Source organism: Monopterus albus, unplaced genomic scaffold (genome assembly GCF_001952655.1).
Source record: "Monopterus albus unplaced genomic scaffold, M_albus_1.0 scaffold14.1, whole genome shotgun sequence".
NCBI classification, from domain to species: Eukaryota; Metazoa; Chordata; class Actinopteri; order Synbranchiformes; family Synbranchidae; genus Monopterus; species Monopterus albus.
In genome coordinates this window covers 406,269-431,905 of record NW_018127894.1, presented here as the reverse complement: position 1 = coordinate 431,905, position 25,637 = coordinate 406,269, and the positions used below count along the sequence as shown (strand labels likewise).

Genomic DNA, 25,637 nt, shown 5'->3' with positions numbered 1-25,637 from the left:
GGTGGGGGACTCATCTCCCTCTCGTGGGAATGTGATCTTGGTTCCCTCTTTCCATCCACGCTTGATCTCAATAGTGAGAATCTTATCCTCAGCGCGCATGGTCCTGCCATCTGGATTTAACCGTTTACGAGAGATTTTCATTCTCTTGGTGCAGCCATGGTAGACCTCCTCCAAAGAGACCCTCAGTTCATGGACGATGGCCGGGTCCTGCTTCCGGCGCTGTTGCCCTCCAAGGCCGACGTGGCCATCCCGAGGGAATCCATTCATGTTGAAGCTGGTGAAGGAGCCGAATGGGTCATTTCCATCCATCTCTACGTCCTCATCATCTCGTCCATTGGCTTTACGTCCGAAGAACATTTCAAAGGGGTTTGAACCCCCAAAGAAAGTGGCGAAGGTTGCGTGAGGGTCTCCATGGAAAGTGTAGGTGAAAGTGCTGCCTTGTCCGTCACCGCTGGGTCCATTTCCTCCCTTGAGACCTGATGGGCAACAGAAATAATTTATCAGTTATGTTAACATTGACATTCAGCAGTGGGAGAGCTTTTTATGCTACAGGTGATTTCTTATTTGACAACAAGTATTAAGCCCAATATTAGCCGTATTAAGCAGATTGTTAACCATAAAGTGACAAGTCTACATTAAATACAATTTATTACAGCTGCAATAATTAGTCGAGTCATTGATGAATCAATCAAAAGAACTGTTTTGAACATCAATTATCATCACTTTTCCAACAAAATGTCAAAGCTTTACATCATGTTGATATAATTGTGACCTGAATACCTTTGTGTTTCCAAGTGCTGGCTGGACAACACAGGACATTTGGGCTCTAAAATCTTGTGATGGGCATTTTTCATAATTTTGTGATGTATTATAGACCAAATAATTAACCAAGTTGAGAAAATATACAGGTAATAAGCAGCTGTGATTGTGAAAATAATCATTAGCTGCATCCTCAGGCAATAGTTTATTTGTCTATGTTGTATTGTAAAATGTATTGTTGTCATTTAAATTCATTCAGTTACAACAGAATGATGGATCGGTTTTAATAGGTCTACCATAGAAATCCCTGGCTCATGTTACCCACCATAAAAATGGTCCCACTGAGTTCAGCGTAGTATGTTATAAAGACAGCGTTGGCAGATTACTCAGTACTGACTGATACCTCGAGTTGAGTCATAGGAATTGATATTAGGATGCTTTTGAAAGGACTGTCAGGAACTTTAGTCTTTGATGGACTCAGAGACTTGCACATTTTGGGTTTCCAGTTTTTAAGGATATTAAAGTGGACCATGTTAAAGAGCTTTTATTTTTACCACCAAAAAAGCTCACATTTAGATGTTCCATCTGTTGCATGGCATCTGCAAGTTTTTAAAATAGGCCACTGGAGGCACTAACCCAGGTTCATCTGACCACCCTGGGCTTCTTCTTCCATACCTTTTCATTTTTTACTCTTACAAGACACATTTTTCCACTTGCACTGACCTTTGCTCCTCATGTACAGTACGTTTATATGCAAAGGTAAAACCTGAGAAATGTGCAAAAATCATAATATGCCACCTTGTGGATGGATGTAGTGATGGTCTGTGGTCTTTTCTTGGCTTTCTCACATCAAACATGCTTCCCACCCATAACCATCTGCACTGAAAATTAAACCTTTATATTACATTGTAGGAAACACATTTTGCACAGAAATGTTTGACATAATTAAAATACGTTTTCTCTACTAAAACACCCACATTAAAAAAATCTACACAACAGAAGCTTATAACTGCATAAAGGCTATCAGAGATTATGGTAATTCCTATAGCTCATAAATTACACAAAACTGTCGACTCGTCATCGAATGAACAGATGTTTTCTGGGCCTGCTGGTGTGCTGGTACAGTGGGACTTGAATTAAATCCAGCTGTTTTACATTCCAGCTGTACAGCGTGTTTATAACGGATTAGTGAAGAAGAAATAAGAACCGACAAAAGGTGAAAACGCAATCCATTGCGATAGAGAAACATGCCCATTAACCTACCTTCTTCTCCATATTGATCATAAATGTCCCTTTTCTTCGGATCACTGAGGACTTCATATGCCTCGGCGATTTCCTTAAATTTCTCCTCGGCGGCTGCAGACTTGTTTTTGTCCGGATGCCATTTCAGCGCTTGTTTTCTGTAAGCTTTCTTGATGTCCTCATCTGTAGCTCCTTTAGAAATACCCAACGTTTTATAGTAATCTTTCCCCATTTTCACGTATCCCCGGTAATAAAATAAAATAAATTAAAATTAAAAAAAACTCAATAGCTCTTGGAGAAGAGCTGCTGGTCGGAAACTGGGCGACGGATGCAGTGAGACGGCCTCAGTCTTGACTAATAAACAATAAATATCCACAGACAGATACACGGTGCAGGATGCAGACCATTTAGAGGCGCCGAGTCAACGGCGCGGATCCTCTGTGTTTTTTTTTTTTAAATTTTTTTTTTATATGTGACTGATGATATACGTGACTGATGATGACCCTCTTTAAATAGCCACAGCTCCCTCCCCTGCAGCCTCAGCGCAAAGTCAAGTTAAGGGCAATAAATAATTCTGGTTCCGGCTTAGGTAACCTTCTTTCAAATGTGAGTTGAAATAAAATTACTTCAAGGTAGAGTATGAGGGTAAATGAATTAGAATGGGCTGAAAATTACGACCTAGTGTTTAAATTAGGATAAAATGTTTTAATAGTCGCTGGGGCACAGGCCCTGAGACACAAGGGTTTAAGGCCCCCCTGGTCCAGCCCCTCTGAAGCAACTGTCAGCATTTCTTACTGGAAAGTAGATCACAAAGAGTCAAGTCAAGTCATTATGTCATTATGCATAGCACAACGAAAGAGAACCAATTGTGCAACTGCATAAAATAATGACTTCAAATAATAAAAATGAAGTTGAACCAAATCTCACTCAACAATCTGCACAATCTTTTGTCATGGTTTGGGTCTTTCTTGTAGTTTTTATGAATGCTTTTATGAATTTGACACACAGCCTGAAGCAAACACCTGGTTTTATTTTGAAAGGTCGTTTCCGGTTTTGTTCCGTCTTCAGGTCTAACTTGACACTGTGCTCTGGAATCCAGAGGCTTTTCTAGAAAGCAAATGTTGAGACACGTCATTCGCTATACTGGGGTCCGGCATCACGCAGGTGAGAGGTGAAAAAAAGTCCTGCTCATTGTGTTTTATAACTTTTAGTTCACATAAACATAACACCATCGCATGGCAGAGTCACAGCTGGTCCACAATTTATGTAATAACTCATTTTTCTAGTCACAGACACAAAGGTGGATTGCCAAACTAGCAAATGACAACTGTGAAGGGACCTCAAACTATGTTTACATAATACTGATCGTTAGGATAAGCGATATAGATAACGGATGGTTCTTAGCAGTGAGGATACTGAGGCAGTGTCTTAAATCACGTTAGGCTATGTCATTTTTAGTCTCAGAAAGAACATCTCCATCAAATGTAGGATATCTGATCATTTCAAACTAGTTACCTAGCAGCTGGAAGCCATTTACAGGCGATTGCTTTCCTTGCTGCAGAAAATATTTTCAAAAGGTGTCATTACTTCTGTCCTTTCTATTTAATTTCTTCGTCTTTCATTGGAAATTATGTAATTTATAGTTGCAATGTTCAATATTGGATTGTGATTAAATGAATCATGTTTATTGAAGTCAGAAAGGTTTACCGGTATTTTACAGAGAAATTATCAACTCGGTGATAACGTTTTGCTACAACTGAGGACCCAAGTATCAGAATCAGATACTGTATCAGAAACGTGTGGTCGTTATCGCGAGACTCCGTTGCGAGCTTTCTCTTCCACGTCCCGTGGATGAAATCCGCCATCTTGTCGACCAGAGGAAGAGAAGAGTAGCAGATATGGCTGACTACAGCAGCGTGGCTCCCCCGTCTTCTAACGCTGGCGGCGGAATGAACGATGCTTTTAAAGACGCTCTCCAGCGAGCACGACAGGTAAAAAGAGTCAAAGATAACCAATTCTCAAAATATTTTCAAAGTCGCGAGCAAGCAGCGACGTTTTATGTTTTCTGCCGTCACATACGGCATCGCAGCAGGATGTGCTAAGCTAACGAACAATGGCCGAGGTTACCGTTATGCCACACTACAGAAGTGAAAAGAAAAGCGATCCTGGTTGATTAAACAAATAAAATTGGTCGCATATAACCAATTATTGGAAACGTAAACATTGTGTGGATTACTAATAACCGATCGGCTAAAGTGGAAGTTTGAGCTTTCCTTTGTTGGTCCTGACTTCCGGGCACAAGTGTAGGCCGCAGACAGCGTGTCAGCCCGCCACACATAAAAAGCAAACACATAATCTAACATTCATTTGTCCTTTTTTTGTTTTTTTTTTCCGCTTCAGATCGCAGCAAAGATTGGCGGTGATGGCGTTGCGGCACCTCCATCAAATGAATTCGGCTATGGAGGCCAGAAAAGGCCCCTGGAGGACGCTGGTGGGTATTTTCCCATGCCTAACCTCAATATCGGTCAGTGGCTCAAATCGATTCAATGCAAGTCTTGATGGTTAATACTTACCTGTGTGTATATTTAATCAGCTACTAAACTGTATTTGCCTGTACTTTATATTGTATGTTAATGTATATGAATGTGTATTTGTTTTTTTACCAGTAAGTCTAACATCCTGCACAGTACTAACGCTATTAACCACGTGCGCAGTTAATTTTCGCTGTATTTGTTTTCCATTTTAGCCTCTGGAGAGTGTTGGTTATGGCATGTGGTTATATTTGTCTGATGTTTTAACGGTCTGTCAAATCAGTACCTGGTGATGAACATGTGTAAATATTTGGTGCATTGAACATATGCAATCTGATCAATTAATTTAAAGATTTAAGGTGAACTATTACTGCAGGCTTTACTTTGTTTGCTACAGCAATCAACTGTAAAGTGCGTAGCTGATAATGGAATCCTAGATAAACAAATATTATTGTTATAGATTGTTTTCCGTTTATTAGGTGTAACTAGGATACAGTAATATGGTCTAATACAACAGCAGGGCAATATGAACAGAAAAATGACCTCTCAAACAAGGTCAGGGTAGAGTGGTTGTTTTCCAGTCAGAAGGTTGATGGCTTGATTCCTGGTGTCTCCAGTTCACATGTTGAAGTGTCCTTGGGCAAGACACTGAATCCCTAATTGCCCCAGGTGGCCAGGCAGCTGCCATCAGTAGGGAATTTCCCTATAGGCATTAATAGGCTATAATAAATAAATAAATACATGTTATGTTAAGAGTGCATTAGTCCAGATAAGTGTACTTAATGATCTGACAGTATATTCCAACTCTGTGTCTGTGGTGGGTATGCAGGGTTTTATGATTGAGTATTTTTAAAACACTTTTTAAATGTTGGGCAGTGCTGATGAGCCATTTCTAGATATGAGGACCAGGATTTTCAGATCCTGTTAGTGATGTGATAGTTGGTATAATGACGGATGCTTATGTTATGCTGTCACAGACCAACCAGAGACGAAGAAAGTGGCTACAAATGATGGTAAGTAGCCTAATTACCTAGTACTTAACAGGTAGATGTGTGGTTGTAATTCTTGATGATCCCCGCCTAAAAATCAGCATTAGTTGGATGTTTGGTGCACTTTCATGCAATGTGTATTTTTCATTTTCCCAGCCTTTTCAGCGATGGGAGGAATGGGTGGTCCCCCCAGGTAGGTACACAAGTTGGAATGAAATGCTTCCACACTGGGCCGCATTGTATTATAAATGTCACACTGACTTATTCTCTTTGTTCAGGTCAACATCAGAGGAATTCAAGGTTCCAGATGGAATGGTCGGATTCAGTAAGTTTTATTTAAACAATAAACAAATCAGTTTGGTGCTGCTATCATTGGATATTTGGATGTAACACTTTCCCTCTGTCTTTTCTAGTTATTGGAAGAGGAGGCGAGCAGATATCACGTCTGCAGCAGGATTTTTTACAGATTGCCCCCGGTAGGTTTCAGTCGACTGATTTCACAATGATGTCAGATAGTAAACAACACGTTGCCTTCTTGGGTTGTCAGGGGTCTTGGTGACAAAATCAGAGCAGTAAGACTGAGAGAGTGCCCAGAAATATTGTCCAGGGCGATGATAAACACTTTATCCGGTGGCTGAAGTGCAGGGATCTTACTGCTTCAGGTTCAGGAGAAAATAAGTGTTTTATTACAATGTTAATGTTAGGGATGTTGTAGTGTTAGTGTAGCTACTGCTAACCTAAATTGATATTTGTTTATAGAGTTCTGGGCAGTTCATGATTGTATATTGACAATGGTTATTTTGAAATATTAGTTAAGAGATTTCCTTAATGAATAGTTTAACTAATACGCTAAATTAGAGGCAGTTTAAGTTTTAATGGCTGTTTTACACATATGGCTTAATGGTTATACCAATGTTACAGTTGTCAATTGAATCTCACCTCAGCTATCTACCATACAAAAACAGCATCCTAACAATTATGCTTGTAGATGATGTAGCTTTAATTAATAGTGAAATTCCTTAAATACAAACTGTACATCGTATTTTCGGCCTTACCGCTGTCATTTTGCCAAACAGCCCCCAAAAAAATCCCAGAATGCATTCTCCCTTGCATTACTGTGAAATAGGGCAATTTGTTGCTGATGCTGGGATGTCAGAAGTAATCATTTGTTGGTTTGGTTATTGCTGTGGGGCTTGTATTAACAGCTTCTTCTATGTTATAGACAGCGGAGGAATGCCAGACAGGTCTGTGACACTAACAGGACCACCAGAATCAATCCAGTATGTAACCAACTGTGTTCCAGTTTAAAGACCACTACATTATGTTTTCAAATGTTGATCAAAATTTGAGTTTATTCCTTGTCAGAGATTTCAGAGGGTGTGGGATGGTATTTTTTTCTCCCATTAGGGCTGCAAAGAGGTTACTAACAGAGATAGTGGAGAAGGGGCGTCCTGCTCCAGCGTTCCACCACAATGATGGACCTGGAATGACTGTTCAGGAGATCATGGTCCCTGCTTCCAAAGCTGGTCTTGTCATTGGGAAGGGAGGAGAAACCATCAAAAGCCTCCAGGTGAGTGCCCAGTCAAGTTTAGAGACTAAAGTCAACAGAGTAGAGTGACGTAGGGACCAGTGGGACTATATATCCAGCAAGGGGAAGCATTTGGCACAAACATTTGCTACATGTCTGTTTTCGCTTGACCTGCAGGAAAGAGCCGGAGTGAAGATGGTCATGATCCAAGACGGACCCCAAAACACAGGTGCAGACAAGCCACTTCGCATTTCGGGAGAACCTTTTAAAGTTCAGGTGGGTTGTCATTTAGCTGGCATAAAAATCAAAAGTTCATGCCTCATTCTTTTTCTCCATGGTAGTTGGCATTCTGCAATAATGATACGCTTTTGTTTTTCAGCAAGCCAAAGAGATGGTGATGGAGCTGATCAGAGATCAAGGCTTCAGGGAGCAGAGGGGCGAGTATGGTACACGAATCGGAGGAGGCGATAGCTTAGATGTGAGCATTTGTAATAAGTTGTTTCATTTATAAACTTGGAGACAAAGTTTCAAGCACTGTCTTAAATTGGATTTTGTTTTCCGTTAACCATCAGGTCCCCGTCCCCCGGTTTGCAGTAGGTATTGTTATTGGCAGAAATGGTGAGATGATCAAGAAAATACAGAATGACACAGGCGTGAGGATCCAGTTTAAACCGGGTGAGTGATTAAACCCTTTTAGTGATGTAAAGATCTTAGGAACAACCATGGTTTATATGCAATTCAAATGTGTGCGGTCCGTGATGAAAACTCATGCACCACGCTGAAGCGCTGATGTATCACCCTAACCCTAACCTTATCTGAGACCTGAACACACAAAATAACTGGAGTCATAGGAGGAGGCTGTAATTTTATATAGTCCTGTCTGTTTAAAGTTTAATTTCAGCTACAGAAAGTGAGAAACTCTGTCTCAGTAGTCTCTAATAATTACTTTCCCCACTAGATGATGGCAGCACACCAGACAGGATAGCACAGATTATGGGTCCCCCAGACCAGGCTCAGCACGCAGCAGAAATCATATCTGACCTGCTGAGGAGCGTCCAGGCCGGAGGACCTCCAGGACATGGCGGTGGCAGAGGACGTGGTCGTGGGCAGGGCAACTGGAACATGGGCCCTCCCGGTGGCCTGCAGGAGTTTAGTTTCACCGTCCCAACCATGAAGACTGGACTCATCATCGGAAAAGGCAAGTAGCTCCTCAACAGCAGGGCCTCACTTTGAATTTGTAGTACAACTATGACAATGAAGGATTTGGCTGTTGTAATTCATGAATGTTTGTGGACTTCTCCAGGTGGTGAGACAATCAAGGGCATCAGCCAGCAGTCTGGAGCCCGGATTGAGCTGCAGAGGAATCCTCCACCCAATGCTGATCCCAACATCAAAATGTTCACAGTCAGAGGCTCTCCTCAGCAGATAGACTATGCCAGGCAGCTGGTGGAGGAGAAAATTGGGGTGAGACTGAGTGACTGATTTTAAGCATATGTGGAGATGTTTCTTTGGTAAACATTTACTGATTTGGATGTGTTTACAGGGACCAGTCACTCCAATGGGCGGCCCACATGGCCCCCCTGGTCCACATGGAGGTCCGGGGCCACATGGTCCTCCTGGACCACCTGGACCCCCTGGTGCTCCCATGGGTCCTTACAACCCTGGACCGTACAACCAGGGACCTCCAGGACCACAGTAAGTGCAGGGATCTCTGTGTTTTAAGCTTAGCTTTGATCACAATTATAGGAGTATCAAGACACAGGTGAAAGATATGGAAAATGAATGCTTGTTCTCTTTCATCAGTGGTCCTCCAGCGCCTTACCAGCCTCAGGGATGGGGCAATGGCTACCCACATTGGCAGCAGGGACAACCTGATCCAAGTGAGTTCCTGCTAATAGTTGAAACACTGGTGCATTTGGTATTTAAAGGAAAGTAAAAGCTGCCATCACTGGGAATGCCCATGGAATGCATATTCAGAGCCATAGGACTGAATATTTGTTACAGCATGTTTACAGCTTTATTCTGGGCCTCTGTGCTAACCATACTTGTGTGTTGTATCCAGACAAAGCAGCAGCTGATGCCAACGCAGCAGCTTGGGCAGCTTACTATGCTCAGTATAGCCAGCAGCCTCAGGCTCCCATGACCCCAACAAGTGGAGCTCCCGGCACGACTCAAACCAACGGCCAAGGTAACTGAAGCGTTTCTCAGTTAGCAGAGTGCCATTGCTTCTAGAATAATCAGAAACTGTTTTTAGACAGGCATAGAACAGCATAGCCCACTAGCTTTACTTCAGTAGTGTTCTGTGCTCATGTCTTCGTGGTGTCACCAACAGGAAACAGGTGGGTTTGGTTTCACCTTAAAATGTCTTTGCTTTTGCAGAGCACCTCTTTCTTTTTTTAATCATTTAATTTTTTATATTACCCCAGGGACAGGGTAGTTTTCCTCCACCACCCCTAGGCTGATACCCTGACCCAGGCAGGTGGAGGACAAACTGCTGCGAATGATTCACTAATTACAAGTACCATGTTTTTTTAACAGGTGACCCACAGGCTGCAGGTCAGAGTGGACAGGCAGATTACACCAAGGCCTGGGAGGAATATTACAAGAAAATGGGTATAAACGTAGTTTCAGTGTCTACTTATTAACACAAGACAGCATAAACAGCCACTGGGCATTCAGCCAGTTTCTTTTCCAGGTCTGGGTGTTACTGTCCAACTGTGGAGTGTCATCACTGTGCCTCCACTTGGTTTGACATTTGACGCCTGTGCTGTTTAGACTGCAACACTTTGACTATCTACGGGACTGAGCTGTCTGCACAGAACTACCTTTTTGAGCTTAGAGTAGCTTATCTTCTAGACTATCTCAGGGCTGTATCCACACTGATGGCAGAGAATTGCAGGGTTACTGCTACAATGAATGTGTTTATAGTTAAATGATTTGTGGGTCATGGATATAAAAGAACTAGAATTAATGTTGTGAATTTCTTTTTTCTGATTTCATTTAACGCTTGGATGCATTGACACATTTTTCCCTTCTCTTTGCAGGTCAACAGAATCAGCAGCCTCAGGACTACACAAAAGCCTGGGAGGAGTATTACAAGAAACAAGGTTGGTCCTCCTGTTTGTGAAGTCAGGCTTAATGCTGGAATCACATTCAGTTAACTGAACATTTTACTCCTGTGTGATCACTCAACTACTTCTACAGATGCATTATACATTTATTTAGTGCATTTGTTGATGCATTTATAACCAAACGTGGATTTACATCGTTATGCCAGTGCTGTCAACATGTCAGTGATAAAAATAATCATTAGAAAATTGGAGCTACCACAACGGAACTTAATTTCTGTCCTCTGCATAAAACAGTGCAACACAGTTTGCAGTGTATGTGAGGCAAATGATTCAGGAGAGGGATGTAGTTTTCTTATTTCATAGTCAGCCCTGCTAACTATCAATAATTGGTTAATTTAACAGTTGATGAAACACATTTTCCATAATAAAGCTGTTGAACTGCTTATGTCATCTGAGTAAATTTAGGATGTAAATAACAGATGAAATAAACACCAACTTGAATTATGAATTAAACAACATTGCAGCACTTCCACTCCTGCCTGTCACTATTCAGCACTCGGCCAGACACTGCCCCATCACACAACTGCTTTTCACTAATATTTTTCATTCTTTGTTCACACAGAGTGTAAAATGTAACTAGACTGTGGCGTTCCCTGCAGTGCCCCTGGAGTTGAATGTAGTTGATGTTTAAGGGTGGCTGCGTTTGTCCAGCAGCTCTCTGTAGTAGAGTCGCTGCTCCCCCAGCCGCCCGACAGAAAGGCAGAAGGTTTCTGACCCGCACCATGAGAAGTTGGTGGCGGGTTCGTTCCCCTTCTCATAAATGCTCCTCTGTACCACAGCTAAAGAGGGTTTATTCGGGTTGTTTCATTTTACATCGTCAACAACACCAAGATATTTAGTTGAATGTCGTATGTTGAAGAAAAACATCAACTGCTTCCTTTTATTATTGTTGGAGCTGGACTCTCCCTGGAGATTAGAAGCTAGTTGTCATGTGGATTTGCTTATGGTTAGAAATGGGATTACTAGAAGTTGAGCCTTTGTAGTTATTAAATGAGATGTTGGGATGCAAGCAATGCTACCATGGCACGTAGGTCTTTGGAGAAAGTTAAATTTGTGGATGTTTTATAACCTAATGGGTGTCAATAAAGAGCTAACCGTTTATTTACAATCTGCCCCTTGGTTCCACTGAGGTAGGTTGCACCGGGCTTGTCTGCTAATGAAATCTTAGCGCAGTCACAAGTAAAAATACCAGCTTCACCTAACTGATAGAGGTGTGACCTAAAGTGCAAAAAATTTAAAGTTTCAGGCCTTGGTCCACTCGTGTGGATTTACCATATGTGCAGAGGATTCCCTCTGACAAACAATTACCACCTGTTTTTACAGTGTTTATTGAAACTTGAGCCATTCAGCTCTGTTGTGGTACAGACACAGATTTATGTTCCCAAACACTGAGGAAAAATGTAAATGTCAGTTTCTTAGGGATCAAGTAATATAAACAAACTTGCAGCTTTTAGTTGGGACACTTTGTGAGTATAAAATCAGAGCTTTAACAGATTGTCGTTGCACTCTAAGGCATTATTTGAACTCTAGGAACTAGTGTCTTGCTGGCAAAATGGTGAGGGGGAAAAAAAGCCAGTTGACAAATGAGGATGGATCATTAGAACACTGAAAAGTGCAGGTCTGTCCATGGCGTCGGTGTCCTGTATCGTCAAAAGGTCTAACAGGTTACTGTCAACAAATAGAAATTTTTTTTTTTGTTAATCTCTAGTTATATATTTCTATTCTTTTAAGTTCAGAGTGCACAGCAACATGAAAATTTCAATACAGTGGTGTGCATTATGGTTTCAGCTGGAAAAAGCAGCACTGTGTTCAGTGTTGCTTTCCAGCAATGTCAAAACGACTGCTGGCTTTACACTAGAACACTATGGTTAGACTGAGAAACGTCTGACACCCTCTCACATCTCAACACAATGTGTCAGTAGTCAGCCAGAGTTTTAGTTAGTCACTGTGCTCCTGGTGGGAAGTTGCAAGAAAAAGATTTGACAAATGGAGCAGAAATGAAAGCAGCATTTGGTTACAGCTGCACTTGTGTGTGCAGTGTTTCATTTGGAAGAACAGCCAAAAAGAAAAATAGAAGAGGCAGTAGAAGGTGGACGCGACCCTGGTTGACTAAAACAGGACCGTAACACCTGCCCGCCTTTTCCCTTTCTCCACTCTATCGAGGTTCAAACAGGATGACACTTGCTCATAATGGGTGTTAGCCATTTAAACAGGTTTTCTTGTGTGCACTCTGTCCCCTGCAGGTCAGGCAGCCCCTCAGGCTACAGCAGCAGCAGCAGCAGCCTCCCAGCCCGGAGGCCAGCCCGACTACAGCGCTGCCTGGGCAGAGTACTACCGGCAGCAGGCCGCTTACTACGGCACAGCCAACCCTCAGGCGATGGGCGCAGCGCCACAAGCCCCTCAGGTACACCCCCGCTAAGAATCTGGCCTCCACATTCACTTGCACGGTTTTTGTACCATAACCCCCTTCCTTCTCCAGGCGTTCACAGGGCTCCAGTGGCTGCAGCAGCTTCACAAACCTAACCACAACCATTTCCTCCCTACACAGGTTTTTAGCTTTTTATTTTGGGAAGCTGAGTCCACTGTTTCTGCTGTTAACATGCAATGTATCTTCTATGTATTTCTTCTGCACAGGGCCAGTAATGTGAAGTGGACATAAAGTAAATGCTACATTGTCGAAACAAAATCCTTTGTTAAATGTTTGGATGCAGACGCCTTGATGAAGATCTTAAATTTCCTTGGTTTCAAAGTGTTTCACATAGATGGCAGATTTCCCGGAGAACACGTCCTCTTTCTTTTTTTTTTTTTTTTCTTTTTGCTTGTAAATGCTTTGTTTTTAGTGAGGTAATTATACATATGGTCATTCCAGCCCTGTATCTACATAAAATGTGGTTAGAACTCATGTTTATTGAACTGTAGACATTACCATGTAAAATCATCTCAGTTTTAAAATGCTATTATTGCCTGTTGTGTTTTTGCAATAAAACAAACTGAAACCTCCTGTGTTGGTAAGTTGGGGTGAAACCAGAGGGGGTTCAGATGAATTTCTGTACGTGTTTTACCGGGGTGGGGGGGGGTGGAAAGGTTTGAAACGTAGGCCACGTGTGGGTTTGATTGTCCAAAGTGGTCGATGTCCTGTCTCTCTCCAACTGTCTATAACGCTCCTAGATGCATTATGTGCGTGCAGTGATCCTGAATGGTTCAGACCAGCAAACGCCCTCCTGTTAGACAATTTTTTTTTTTAATTACACTTCCTGTTTCTTGACATTGCTTTGATTTTAGCAGTAGGCAGATGTTTGTCATGAGAAAGTTGACAGGTATCGTGAGTGATTATCTGCGTTGCTGTGGTACTCTAATGCCTGGTTTGCTGACATTGTCGAGGTAGTATGCACTGTATTCTGCCCTGATAGACACTTCCTCCTCCACAGGCAAGTTTAGAAAAGCGGTAAGCAAGTATTTTTCTTAATATGTTCCTCAGAAAACGTGGTTGCAAGAAATGTTGCATATTTGTAGTGTTTTATATATATTTTTTTGTGCTGTTCTTTTTCCAGGACAGTGAGATAAATTGTATCGCAAATGCATTGAAACATTTGTCTTGCCCATTTTCCAGTTGTCAACTAACTTTAATGTATAAATTTGTTTTTGAAAAATGTTTTTTAATATAAAACATTGCAAAAGTCGTCTTTGCTGTGCCCATTCTGTTAGTGTTTATCCAGTATAAGAACATAGATGTTGTAGGGCCGCGGGTGGCTAAGCAGTCGTCATCCATCAGTTGAGCCCTCCTGTAATGTAAGTACAAAACTGATTCACTTGTGAGAGATAAACGCCTTTTTTGTGCTTTATAAACTGCAAAAGAAAAGTATTTTTGACAAATATTGCAAATTTTTTCCCTCCTTGGGTAAGTATGACATGTTTTGAGGAGAGGCTTTAGTCCTGTAGTGTTTGATGATTCTTGTACCACATGTTTCTGAGATTTATTTCCCTTGTGTGACTTCTGACTGCATATCATTCAGACTTTTCACAGTATGTTGTAGATTGTTCGAGACCATTCGTGTAGGTAGCATTTCAGTGCCAGGTGGTTTCTTGAACTGAGGGTTTGAATGTCAGCACTGTTTCTTTGCTGGTAGGAACTGATTTAAGGATGTCCATGTGGTTTTTTTTCTTTTTTGCGTTTTGAATATCTGACCTGCCATGTGCTGTTGTCTAGCCGAGACATGTTTTTAAATGCCATTTATTGCAACATATTGCTTAGAACAGTCGTACTGCATTAACTCCAGTGTAGCATGCTTAGGTTTCTGCTGATAATCTCTTTTAATATCCTCTGAGCATGTGGAATGCCAGTAGTGGAAGTGACTAGCTCAGTCCTGACTGATATTTACTGAATGAGCGCTGTTGTGAAAGGCTGTTGATATAAAGATCAAAAACAATCTCTGCATTGTTCACTGATGGCAAATAGTGCAATATATCTGATCTTTGCAGTGTCATCCCAGACCTTTCACCTTAGGTTCTGCTGCAAATAACACAGGTAAGCGAAACCTAAGGAAACCAGTGTTTTTGTCCAGTGACACTATATACATGCATAAAAATGCTTACCTGTGTTGTTACCATGCCTCAAAATTTATATACGTAGTTGTGAAGACATGTTGAGGATACTTTAGTATGAAAAGCCCTTTAAGAATGAATGAACCGCATGATGTGAGCTGTATGACTTGACATGAAGTTTGACTTTTCAAAAAGTGACTACTCAGATAAAGTTGTATAGGTTCACTGAGGAAATGTCGTTGTCGTATGTGCTTAATTTTTTGATAATAGCCTTGTCTTTGCATCCCGGTAAGTCTGACAGTGACTGTATATCGATGCTGTAGACAACTTTGACACACTGCATGCCATGCAAACCTGTTGCCAGAAGTTAGCAATGTGCTCAACTGCTAGGTCAGAAACGTTGAAATACATGATCACTGAATATCTTTTTTTGTGTCGTATGCCCTCAAGTGCAGTGCAAATCTTGTATTGAAACGCTGCTGCCTTCACTTCTCGCTCACAGTGTTGGAGGATGCTGCAAGCTTAGGTCGTAGAGTCAGGCCCTGTCGTAGTTTGTCCCCCAAAGGAGGGATCCTTTGTGTCAGTCCCACTGCTGAATGTAGGCCCGTTCAAGAGCTCCAGTGATAAGGTAAAACAGCAACGCAATGAAACTGAAAATTCTGTGATTGCAAAAGTGTTGGTCAGATACATGTTTTTCAGCTCGGATCCTTTATTTTTTTTAAAACCATGCCATAGTGAATTTAGTATCTGATGGTTTCTTGTGTGAATGCCTTCGTCAATAACCAGGAATGTGCTTTAGAAAGTTGGATGAGGACAGGAACTGATATACACTTTTTTTTTTTTTTTGGCAGTAATTTTGGGGTTAGTTTAAAATCTCTTTGAAGTCTTATGCTGTTTGAGGCTGTTCAACATGTACATGCCCACACAGATGCTCAGTGTTTCAACACTGTAGAAGACTAAAGGAGCATGCCTTAGAGGTAAAAAGGTTTCATGTGCTGTGTATATTACCAGGTTGATTGGTTTTTGGCTTTTCAATGAACTGTTATGACTTTTGAGATGTTGCCATGTTCATTAATAAAGTTGTAACAAGTAAATTGGACTGAATGATCACTTTTTTTTTTTTTTACTCAAATCATGTTAAATTAAAAAAAAGCAAAGATACAGTAACTCATTCCAGTCTTTATTTGCACAGAAACAGTGAATGCGCACCTGAAAAACTGAGGGGCACAAGTTGCTAAACAACAGGAAGGTTACACAACACTGCTGTATAAACTGCGTCTTCCTGGAGCTGGTAGGATTAGGGCTCCAGTAGGCTGCGTCTGCTGACATTCATTTGAACAGGGTGTGAAGGACAGAGTCCTGGTGCTCAAGATATTTCTTTTCAAGTAAGAGTAATGACAGATCAATGTCTAATAGCTTTCTTTTGTGGCTCAACTCCACCTGACACATCAGAGTCCTTTTCATCAACACTTGGACACTTGCAAGTTAAAGTCCTGGTGCTCAAGATATTTCTTTTCAAGTAAGAGTAGTGACAGATCAATGTCTAATAGCTTTCTTTTGTGGCTCAACTCCAGCTGACACATCAGAGTCCTTTTCATCAACACTTGCAAGTTAAACACAACATACATGTAGTAGGTTTGCACTGATATTCAGTAGGTTGAGGAAATACATAAACTGAGTTTATTACACAACACTGGCATTTATACTAGTGTTTGAAGCTGATCTCAAATCCACTGATACACACTGCGGCAACATTTAGCTCTATAATAAAATAAATATGTAAAATACCATCTTTGTCTTTACACATAGATCTTCACAGCAATAAATGTCTTAACATAGCATAATACAGCTACTGCAGGAGCCTCAATGCCAGACTCACACCGAGTCTAAGTTACAGGTATTATTGCTATGATATTTTAAAACTAACGTACACCTTCATGGCACGGTGAAAAGGCTGGGGAGAGGAGGAAGAGACGCACACCAGAGATCACGCTCACATAGACTCACACCGAGTCTAAGTTACAGGTATTATTGCTATGATATTTTAAAACTAACGTACACCTTCATGGCACGGTGAAAAGGCTGGGGGGAGGAGGAAGAGACGCACACCAGTGAAGGTAAAACGGCTGATAGCGTTTATATGGCTCCTTGGTAATGAGAGCACAGGGTATGATGGGATATGTGAAAATAGTGTGTGTATTACTCAATAGGTGTCAGCTTTAACCTGGAAGGATGCACACACAACTACAGAGTTTCATTTGGTCCGACCGTTGGCATGAACTAAGTAAATGCAGAGATTTGTGTGTGGGTAGTGTTTGATGACCTCACTGCACTCGTGCCTCCAGCAGGCTGCTGGCCACCAGCTGGACCTGGGGAGAACTGCAGCTCTTGAGGTGCCGCAGGGAGCCTGCTCCCAGGTAGGCCAGCAGCAGTTCAGAGCGCCGGTGCAGCAGGTGGAGCATATCCTCTGCCAGACTGTCTGCTGAGGTGTAGCGCACCTTGTCTACGTCAAAAATGTCCTTCAGGAAGTACAGCACCTGATCCTGGAAAAACAAGCGTGATCAGTGAGCCAGTGGATTAAAAACTACATTTGAACTTGAGGTCAGTAGCTTGATTTTAGTAAGAAAGGGTGACTATACAAGAAGCTCCAGCAAAGCAGAAAAACTTATCAATGCGTCCTCTCCATGCTAACATTTCAAAAAAAAAAAAAAAAAACCCTGATGAATTGGTTGAGCTCATGTTTATTTTACAAAACTAGAGCTTTCTTGAAGGTGTTTATTATGAAAACAGTTGAATGTCGTAGTGAGTCCTAAAACCGGGAACTAATTTAGCACTTTTGCTCTTCCAGCTCCCTCGCCCTGAAGCCAGTGCATTTTTGCTTTTTGTTCTACGATACAAGATATGCAAGTACAGTGCCTTGCGAAAGTAATACAGTGCCTTGTGAAAGTATTCGGCCCCCTTGAACTTTGTGACCTTTTGCCACATTTCAGGCTTCAAACATAAAGATATAAAACTGTATTTTTTTGTGAAGAATCAACAACAAGTGGGACACAATCATGAAGTGGAACGAAATTTATTGGATATTTCAAACTTTTTTAACAAATAAAAAACTGAAAAATTGGGTGTGCAAAATTATTCATCCCCCTTAAGTTAATACTTTGTAGCGCCACCTTTTGCTGCGATTCCAGCTGTAAGTCGCTTGGGGTATGTCTATCAGTTTTGCACATCGAGAGACTGAAATTTTTGCCCATTCCTCCTTGCAAAACAGCTCGAGCTCAGTGAGGTTGGATGGAGAGCGTTTGTGAACAGCAGTTTTCAGTTCTTTCCACAGATTCTCGATTGGATTCAGGACTGGACGTTATTTTTAAACTCGTGTACTTGCAAACTGACAGCCATGATCACTAGCTAGATCAGGTCACACCAAGTAGAACAGGTGAGTGGGCTACATCAAATTACAAGTTGGAAGCTGTGGTGGTGACGCTGAAGTCATGGGACTGTGACATAGTTCGCTTATAGCCTAACGATAGTTTTTACTTCTGGTGGTTGTATTTGTAATAAAAGTGATGTTCACTATCTTGCTGAACAAAATGTGTGACAAACCATTGTTTGTCACAGATCTTATTTTCTGCAGTAATCCAAAAGCCTGTGGAAAAATCCTGTTGGGTTTTTGTTGAGGGAACCAGAGTGATGCCAACTTCCAGGTTAGTCTATGAAAACATCAACAACAATTCTCTGAGCTGAAAGTGAAATGTCTTGTTTTGACCATAAGCTCCAAAACCCCCCAAATAGCAGCAAAGCTGAGCGCATTATGCTTCTGTTAATAGACAAAGTGCTTCAGCTCGACCTTGCATTAATGTAGGTTATGTCTTGTGACACGTGCCTTGGACAGTATTAGTACAGTGGTTATACAAGAGGTGTGAATAGGGAAACGGACAGACTGATGTTTCTGGTGCAGAGACTGACCTTGAAAAAGCAGCAGAAGTCATGCAGGGTGCTTTTGGGCCCCAGGAAGCCCCAGGCCAGAACAGGGCTGATCTGTTCACACACGGTGTAGAAATGGGAAATGAAGCCATCAGGCACCTGAAACAAAAGGCAGAGGATACTGAAGGAATCTGCCCTGATTATTTTGTGGAAAACTACTAATAAACATACAGTAGTTATTTGGTTGTCTGTGTCAAAATAAAAAGTAGGAACCGTCTATTAGGGAATAAATCAGTCAAGGGTTTCCAGCCTGCACCTGAGGTCAGTGTGTCTTACAGGAAGTAAAGCAATCGGACAAAACTGAATGTTCTTCCAGTGGTCACAGTTGAAGCTACGGTACCTTCATATGCTGTCTCTTCTGCTTCAGCACTGACCAACAGCTTGATGCCACCGCCTATGACATACATGCAGATTAATCATCCATGAAAAGCCCAAACAGTCAAGAATTAAATGGAGCAAATTGGACATGAGGAAAAGAAAAAATAGTAGATAATGTTCAATATTCTTGTGTTTAGCCTTTGCTAAATATCTGTCTACAGTTCTGTTTTCTAAATTACAGCTTATTGGATAATCATATATAATCTAATTAGTACAATATGAAGAGTTTAGCAATTGCATTTTAAAGGCAGTCATATCTGCTTCTCTCCACCCAGCTGACTGTCATCCACTGGTCACTAAAGAAACTCAAATCTAAGTCCTTCCTTCCTTCACGGACCGTTTCCTTGAAGGAGCTGTTGAGCCAGCGGTTGTTGATCACATTCTGGATGGAGATGGGCGGATTCTCCAGATCCTCAAATGAATCTATCAGGATGAAGTCTAGCACTACGTCGTAGAAGTTCAGGTGCTTCACCTGGTGAGGATAAATAAAAACTATTTTTCTTAAAAAGGAGAGGGCAGTCTATTCCTAGTCAGACAGGACTTCAATCCCTCTTACCCCTCGTGTGGCCAGCTCCACCTCTGTGTTTTCCCAGTGATCTGTGTGCTCCAAGAAAAAAATCATCTCTTCAAAGACTTCCTCGAATCTCTCTGGGCTCTGCAAAACAAACGATGATAGTTAGGGGGAAACACTCGGCGAAGACGTCTCATGTTATTATTTGCTAATTGCAGCTTCAGTCCCACCTTTTGTGCTTTAACTATAATGGAAGACAGTATTTTCTTTCCAGTGTCAGCCAGAAACATCCTGGTCGTCCTCTCGCACAAAATGAGCTGGAGACAAAATAACATTACAGTGTCTTACTAAACCTGACCCTTAAAGTAAACTTCAGTGATTTGTACTGTGATTCTGATGCAGACTTCCTGACGTTTACATGACTTTGAACAACTGAATTAACTTTTTAAAAATTCCTGGTTGTTTTTATTGTTGTTGGTGTACAAAGCTCAAATCTGTGACGCTCCTTGATTTTCCCTCTCAGGAAAGCAACTATCTGCCTTCTGCAAAATTCTAAAACTCTCAAATGCACCAGTGGGAACCATTTACTAAACTTTATTTTAAAGCAGCCTAATTTCTTTTCAGCCGCTCTTTGCCCCTCACCTCACGTCCTCTTTCCTAAAAACAACATGAACTACAGATGCCTGGTTGCAGCAAACTGTACAAAACACAGCCCGGAGGGGGCAGTATAGTTGAGAGTCACCACGCCCTGTCCCATTTTCATCACACAGTGTGTAAAATCTTAAGTAATGCACCTTTAATTTATCAAGACAGACTGTACCTGACATGCTTGCCGCACACAGTGCAGCTTGGCCAAGAAATCTAAGTCCCCAAGACACTCCAGCATTTCAGTCCTGACAATGAAAAATCAAGAAAGATCTTATTAAAATGTCTGCAGACAACAGACTATAGAAAATATAAATCAAGGAACTCCACTGATCATGTTAGAGAGATGTAGGTTCTCTGTATTTATGTATGTTATACTAATTACAGTTAGTTTACCGCAGCACTCTGCAGGAGATTTTGCCATCCTCTGCCATCTGCAGTGCCTCCTCGTAGAAAGGGTGGTGACCCACAGCGATGGCTCTCAGCTCTCTGTGCTCTGACAGCTGACAGAAAGAGAAAAAGATCGTTAGAGATTAAATAATGTCATTTCAAGCCACTGCCAGTCACCGAGAAGGCCTGAAATGACCTGCAGTCAATGAGTGTCTTTCCACAATAAAACCACAATCCTGTTCCTTGTTCACAAATCAATATATGTCCTTTTGAATCTCCTGTGATTCTTGAACACTGTTACAAAAACAGAGGTTTTTTTATTCTGAGCTGACACCAACACCCTTTAAAGAGCCAAAAAACACTTGCTTGACCAGGAAAGATGCTTGTAAAGTTAACTGTTTTCTAACCAAAGTGCCTGGAGCTGGATTTCGTTGCTCACCTAGTGTGGTTCTAATTGAATGCAGGCTCATTGTGTCCTAGATCACATGCTTTTACCCATATCTGCCATTAAATCACAGTTTGAAGAGCATGAGAAAACTACTGGTGACCAGACACCGATCGCTTTGTGTTGTGGTCGTGTGTGGAGGCTTTGGTGAAAACAGCTGCAGAGCAACAGTGAGCTGTGTGGTGATTACTGACAGAGGAATGTCAGGTTTATTTTTAGTGGCTCGGCACGTGAGTGACCCAGTTTAACTGCTGAGAGTACGACCTTACACTCACTGGTCAGCAACTGGTAAATCTGAGGGTTTACTTATCTTCACTTGAAGAATCATTTATTTAAATGTAAGTCTTGGTTGGATTAAGAAGTATCTACACTTCTGCAGATTTTACTTTATTAATTACCATAGTCATTTTTTGTGTACTAAAAGCTTCTTTAGGTCCATGTGAAAACCTCAAATACTGTTAATAAGAGACATTCTCAGTTACGTTTGAACCACTCATGCCTCCTATTTATTTTTAACAGCTGACAAAGTGAAGAAAATGCTAATTCTAAAACAAAATGTATGATATGAACCAAAAAGCCTGTGCTGCAGAGTTCATTCATCATTAGCTGAGTGATACTTTGATGATTACTGCCACAAACATGAACTTTGTTTTGTGACTGTTTCTCAAATGAGCTTTTTTTTTTTATAGAAAACATGATCACTGACAAAAACCTATTAGAGGATATTAGGAATTCTAGGTGCACATAATCAGATTTGGGGGTTGCGGGTATTTCCAGAGTGATTTACTCTTGTGATCCTCGTACCTCAGCAGCAGAAACAAAAGAGTCCGTGGAGGCGATGCTGATGCTGTCTCTCAGACAGGCGTCGTCCATCTCCTCACTGGCCAAAATGTCTGCCGTTTTATCTGATTAGAGATCATGCAGCTGTAACACTGTCACAAACTAGATCGGCAACAATCACGACACAATTGAATCAACACTGGCACATACAGTTCACAAAGCTTTGGATCATATTCTATGGAAGTGCTTGGTTTTCTGTACTGGCCATGAGAAATGGCATAATACTTTCAGTGACTCACCCTGGCTGTTGCTGTGGGATGACAGCTCTGACATGCCCGACACCCCCTCGAGCTCCTCCTGGAGGCGGTAAGCTTTCTGCAGCAGAGACTTCAGCCTGTGGATGAACTCGGCGCTGATGATGTCCTATGGAAAACCAGGACACACATGATAACTGTAAAGCTGGCTCATCCTTGGGGACGTTAATTCTTGTTTTCTGGAAGTTATCTTCCTTCTTCACAGCAATGTGTGGACTGCAGCACTCAACACACATCCTGCACAAATGTGATGGTAATATCCAGGACACTTTGGGAAGTCTGATCATAATGCTATACACCTGCTCCCCAGGTGTCAAATTAAAGTGAAACTGGTGAAATCAGGAAAGGATTTTACATCTCTGTATGTATTCCGGTGTGTTCACCTCTTTGCTCTGCTCAGCAATGGCATCTCCAGCTCCTGTTTGGACAGAGGCACAGCTGGCGTCATCGTCAGCCTGCCGACTCCTGAATGTCAGCGCCTGCTCCCACCGCCGGAGCGCCTCCTCAAATAAATCCATACCTACAAACACAACCACACACAGCCGTGTCTCGACATGACATAACGCATTCCCTAGCCCCTTACCCTAACAACTAACCATCATAACTAACCCCAGGCCTCACCCTAACCTAGACCTAACATCTAACCTGGACACTAAAACCAAGTCTTAACCCTCAAACAGCTCTGTGAAGTCATGAGGACTGGATAAATTGTCGTCACAACGATGGCCTCAAAGAAAAATTTGTCCACATAGTGACATAAAGACATGTACACAAATGCACAGACTCTGAATCTCCCAAAGTGATAACAAAGCAACCCACCAAAATCTGATTATTTCTAGGAATTCAAACAGTATTACAGACTGAATGCTTCCATTATTTCAACACAGTGGTTATCTGCTCCAATAATAGACACACGAAGGTGACAGGTGTGTAAGAATATTTACCCATAAGGTACAGGTTTTCAGGTGTGGTGATGGGTGAGCTGACCACATTGCAGATGCCAGCGTCCCCTGCCCTGTCCCAGCAGGTGGAGTCATCTGCGCAGTAGCTGCTGCTGGATGAGTTCGTGCTTTTTACCTGCACAGACAGCAGTGTACTCAGTTAACCCTCAAGCAGAGGTAGGAGCAAACGCAATGCAGGCCAACCCCACGTTTTCACTACTGAGTGCATGTAGTTTGTGCAGCTTGGTACTCAGTCTTGAAAAGCTGTGGTTTTACATGATTACTAAATAATCTTTGTGCACTTTAATTCATTATTTACAGCTGAATCTATAGGAGAGCTGGCACCAAGTACATTTGTAATGACTGGAAAACCTGACACATGAATTTGAAATGAAGTCGGTCTGAACAATATAAACAAACTGAACTTCTCCATTCTGGTTTAGACAAAAGAAAGTCAGCGGTAGGTGTGATGACACCAGTGCTTGTGTATATTTGTCTTTCTTCAAAGTCATGTATTCATAATTTTATCATCACAATTTGTTGCTGGCTTTTGTTATTTTAGATAAAAATACCTGCTGTCTTAGTGAGGTCAGCAGGGACCCGGGCAGTTTCCTGTGGTCTCCTGTAGTGAGGAGCAGACCAGAGGAGCAGCCGTTCTCAGAGTTGAGGGAGACAGTGATGTTTTGACTGGTGTTATCTGCATAGATAATAAACAGGATTCTTGGACCAGCGCAATACTTTCAAACATAAGACCATTTAAGCAAATCTTTCCGATACATTTGCTGAAGTTGCTGTTCTACTTAAACCACAAACACAAGAGCGACTTCCTGTTAGTTAAAAATTATTGCCAGCTCAAACTATTTATAGAAGTCAAATTCATATGCATTTTGTAGAGATTTACTTTGATTTCCACACAGGCATAAAACTGGACTGGAGCCAGCAGAGACGACGTTTGGGACAAGGCAACAATCAAATACTGCAAAAACGCTTCGAGGTCACACAGCAGTCTGGCCTTTGGTGAATACTGGTTCTTGACTTCCCCTGTAATCCTTTAACATGCTATACTCCAAGTTAATTCATACACAGTATGAGCATTAGGAATTACCTATAGCGTCAGTATTTATAATCCACTATAAAAAGGCTAATGATGTTCACATATACAGGAAGTGAACTGGTTTTACTAAATATCTCCGGTTACTGTGGAAGCCTATATAAATTTTGTCCTTACACAAAATTATCCTCAGTTAAACATCTTGTATATGTTCAAAAGACTGAACTACCCTGGCCAACTGCTCATCTGACCCCGTTTCTCGTTAGGATGCTAATCAGTGGTAAATCTGCCTAAGGACATCTTACCGGTTTCTGCTAAGGCTGCAGAGAATTCAAAGGCAGTCTGCTCCCACTGAGGTGACTGAGCCTTCTTTCTGCCCTTCTTCCGTTGCAAGCGGTGTGCAAGGAAGAGGAGCGAGACAGCCCCGAGGGCAGTGGCAGCCACCAGCCTCTTGGTGCTTGTGCTGACATTAACCTGGAGGACATGCAGAGGGAGGCAGAGCTAGAAGTTAAATGATTCTGCTCCACAGCAGATGGTTTCCTTTATTATTTGGGCAGTGCAAAAAATAATAACACCTAATTAAAGTTTGCGTTTCCCTGTAGCTTCACATTTTCTTAAATTCATTATAAATACTAGGGTATAAAGTTCCTGTGAGTAGTACGCGATGCAATCTCAAATTTTTCTTGTATTTCTGTACAAGAAATTGATATACATTTGCTTAAAATACTATTAGTTGCTAGCAAAAAGCTATAAGAAATATTTGGCCAAGTCAAAGAGAAACAGAGCCAAATTTGCAATACAGTTACAAAAGGGGAAAGAACCTGAAGGTGCGGTTGTGCCCTCAACACTTGCCTCTCATTGCCCAGAGACAAAAACCTGTAAGAGCTCCCAATAACAGATCTTTTAAACACACCCTCACCTGTGTCAGGGAGCTGTAGACGGACAGCGGCAGGTCAACCATGCGGAGGACAGCCGCCTTGACAGACAGCTGAGAGCTTGTGAGGGTCTCAGGTGTCATCGTGGCGCTCTATCCATGACTTGGCAACTCCCTTATGCATAGTACCATTCTGCTGGAGCTGCAGAGGAGTGAGTGACATGCAAAGGTTTAACCCTGGAGGCTCAGGAAGTAGCAATGCTTCTCTAACTAGAGTAAAGTAGGACTAATAAAATACTTTCACATCTAATATTTTAATTCCAGTTATTACTTGCATAAAAACTACCATGAAAGAACTGAAAGTTAATAGTTTTTGAGGGACTGGAGCTGGAACTGAACACAACTGGAAATACTGAAATTCATTATCATGAACCGGACGAAGATTTTGACCCTGAAAAAAAACTTTTTTAAGAATTCTGAAAATAACTGCAAGTATTACACGGATGAGCAGTTTAACAGTAATGTCAAGACTGAAAACAAATTATCATTAATTCACTTTAATAGCAGAAGTTTATACGCAAACTTTCAGAGTATAAAACATTATC

The 25,637-nt window shown here is 41.6% G+C and overlaps 3 protein-coding genes across 9 annotated transcripts in view; 1 reads left to right on the top strand and 2 right to left on the bottom strand.

The window, feature by feature from the left end:
* The window catches only part of dnajb4 (DnaJ heat shock protein family (Hsp40) member B4), a 5,092-nt gene extending 2,555 nt beyond the window's left edge, over nucleotides 1–2,537 (bottom strand). Inside the window, 3 exon segments of the mRNA XM_020591303.1 lie at nucleotides 1–3; nucleotides 6–476; nucleotides 2,023–2,537. The exon segment at nucleotides 1–3 is cut by the window's left edge and continues 95 nt beyond it. Of these exon segments, the coding sequence (XP_020446959.1) occupies nucleotides 1–3; nucleotides 6–476; nucleotides 2,023–2,233 (685 nt within the window). The 5' untranslated portion in view covers nucleotides 2,234–2,537.
* Nucleotides 2,538–3,794: 1,257 nt separating this feature from the next.
* On the top strand, nucleotides 3,795–13,181 carry fubp1 (far upstream element (FUSE) binding protein 1). 4 transcript variants are annotated; one of them, XM_020591512.1, is made up of 20 exons: nucleotides 3,795–3,992; nucleotides 4,402–4,492; nucleotides 5,510–5,545; nucleotides 5,678–5,714; nucleotides 5,800–5,846; nucleotides 5,935–5,997; nucleotides 6,744–6,801; nucleotides 6,929–7,091; nucleotides 7,227–7,325; nucleotides 7,429–7,527; nucleotides 7,622–7,724; nucleotides 8,008–8,247; nucleotides 8,353–8,513; nucleotides 8,593–8,744; nucleotides 8,853–8,929; nucleotides 9,112–9,237; nucleotides 9,588–9,662; nucleotides 10,094–10,156; nucleotides 12,424–12,584; nucleotides 12,815–13,181. In XM_020591512.1, exons 1-20 carry the CDS (start codon nucleotides 3,900–3,902, stop codon nucleotides 12,821–12,823), a joined length of 1,953 nt encoding a protein of 650 aa, XP_020447168.1. In that variant the 5' UTR covers nucleotides 3,795–3,899; the 3' UTR covers nucleotides 12,824–13,181. The 4 variants fall into 4 exon arrangements, with proteins under 4 accessions (XP_020447168.1, XP_020447167.1, XP_020447170.1 ...); XM_020591511.1 differs by having other exon boundaries at nucleotides 4,402–4,525; XM_020591514.1 differs by lacking the exon at nucleotides 9,588–9,662.
* Nucleotides 13,182–16,834: 3,653 nt separating this feature from the next.
* miga1 (mitoguardin 1) overlaps nucleotides 16,835–25,637 on the bottom strand; it is a 14,709-nt gene continuing 5,906 nt past the window's right edge. For all 4 annotated transcript variants that reach the window (XM_020591599.1, XM_020591596.1, XM_020591597.1 and 1 more), the window contains exons 2-16: nucleotides 25,078–25,234; nucleotides 24,464–24,632; nucleotides 23,680–23,804; nucleotides 23,111–23,243; nucleotides 22,550–22,686; nucleotides 22,152–22,275; nucleotides 21,877–21,977; nucleotides 20,634–20,740; nucleotides 20,413–20,485; nucleotides 19,823–19,909; nucleotides 19,638–19,736; nucleotides 19,419–19,553; nucleotides 19,044–19,097; nucleotides 18,686–18,802; nucleotides 16,835–17,265 (exon numbers count right to left, since the gene is read on the bottom strand). In XM_020591599.1, the coding sequence (XP_020447255.1) occupies nucleotides 17,047–17,265; nucleotides 18,686–18,802; nucleotides 19,044–19,097; nucleotides 19,419–19,553; nucleotides 19,638–19,736; nucleotides 19,823–19,909; nucleotides 20,413–20,485; nucleotides 20,634–20,740; nucleotides 21,877–21,977; nucleotides 22,152–22,275; nucleotides 22,550–22,686; nucleotides 23,111–23,243; nucleotides 23,680–23,804; nucleotides 24,464–24,632; nucleotides 25,078–25,176 (1,779 nt within the window). In that variant the 5' untranslated portion in view covers nucleotides 25,177–25,234 and the 3' untranslated portion in view covers nucleotides 16,835–17,046. The remainder of the gene's footprint in view (nucleotides 17,266–18,685; nucleotides 18,803–19,043; nucleotides 19,098–19,418; nucleotides 19,554–19,637; nucleotides 19,737–19,822; nucleotides 19,910–20,412; nucleotides 20,486–20,633; nucleotides 20,741–21,876; nucleotides 21,978–22,151; nucleotides 22,276–22,549; nucleotides 22,687–23,110; nucleotides 23,244–23,679; nucleotides 23,805–24,463; nucleotides 24,633–25,077; nucleotides 25,235–25,637) is intronic.

Coding starts and splice junctions, on each gene's coding strand:
- fubp1 (XM_020591511.1), top strand. CDS start 3,900: ATGGCTGACTACAGCAGCGTGGCTCCCCCGTCTTCTAACGCTGGCGGC. Junction 5,998..6,743: donor TTTTTTACAGATTGCCCCCG/GTAGGTTTCAGT, acceptor TCTATGTTATAG/ACAGCGGAGGAATGCCAGAC. Junction 8,514..8,592: donor TGGTGGAGGAGAAAATTGGG/GTGAGACTGAGT, acceptor ATGTGTTTACAG/GGACCAGTCACTCCAATGGG.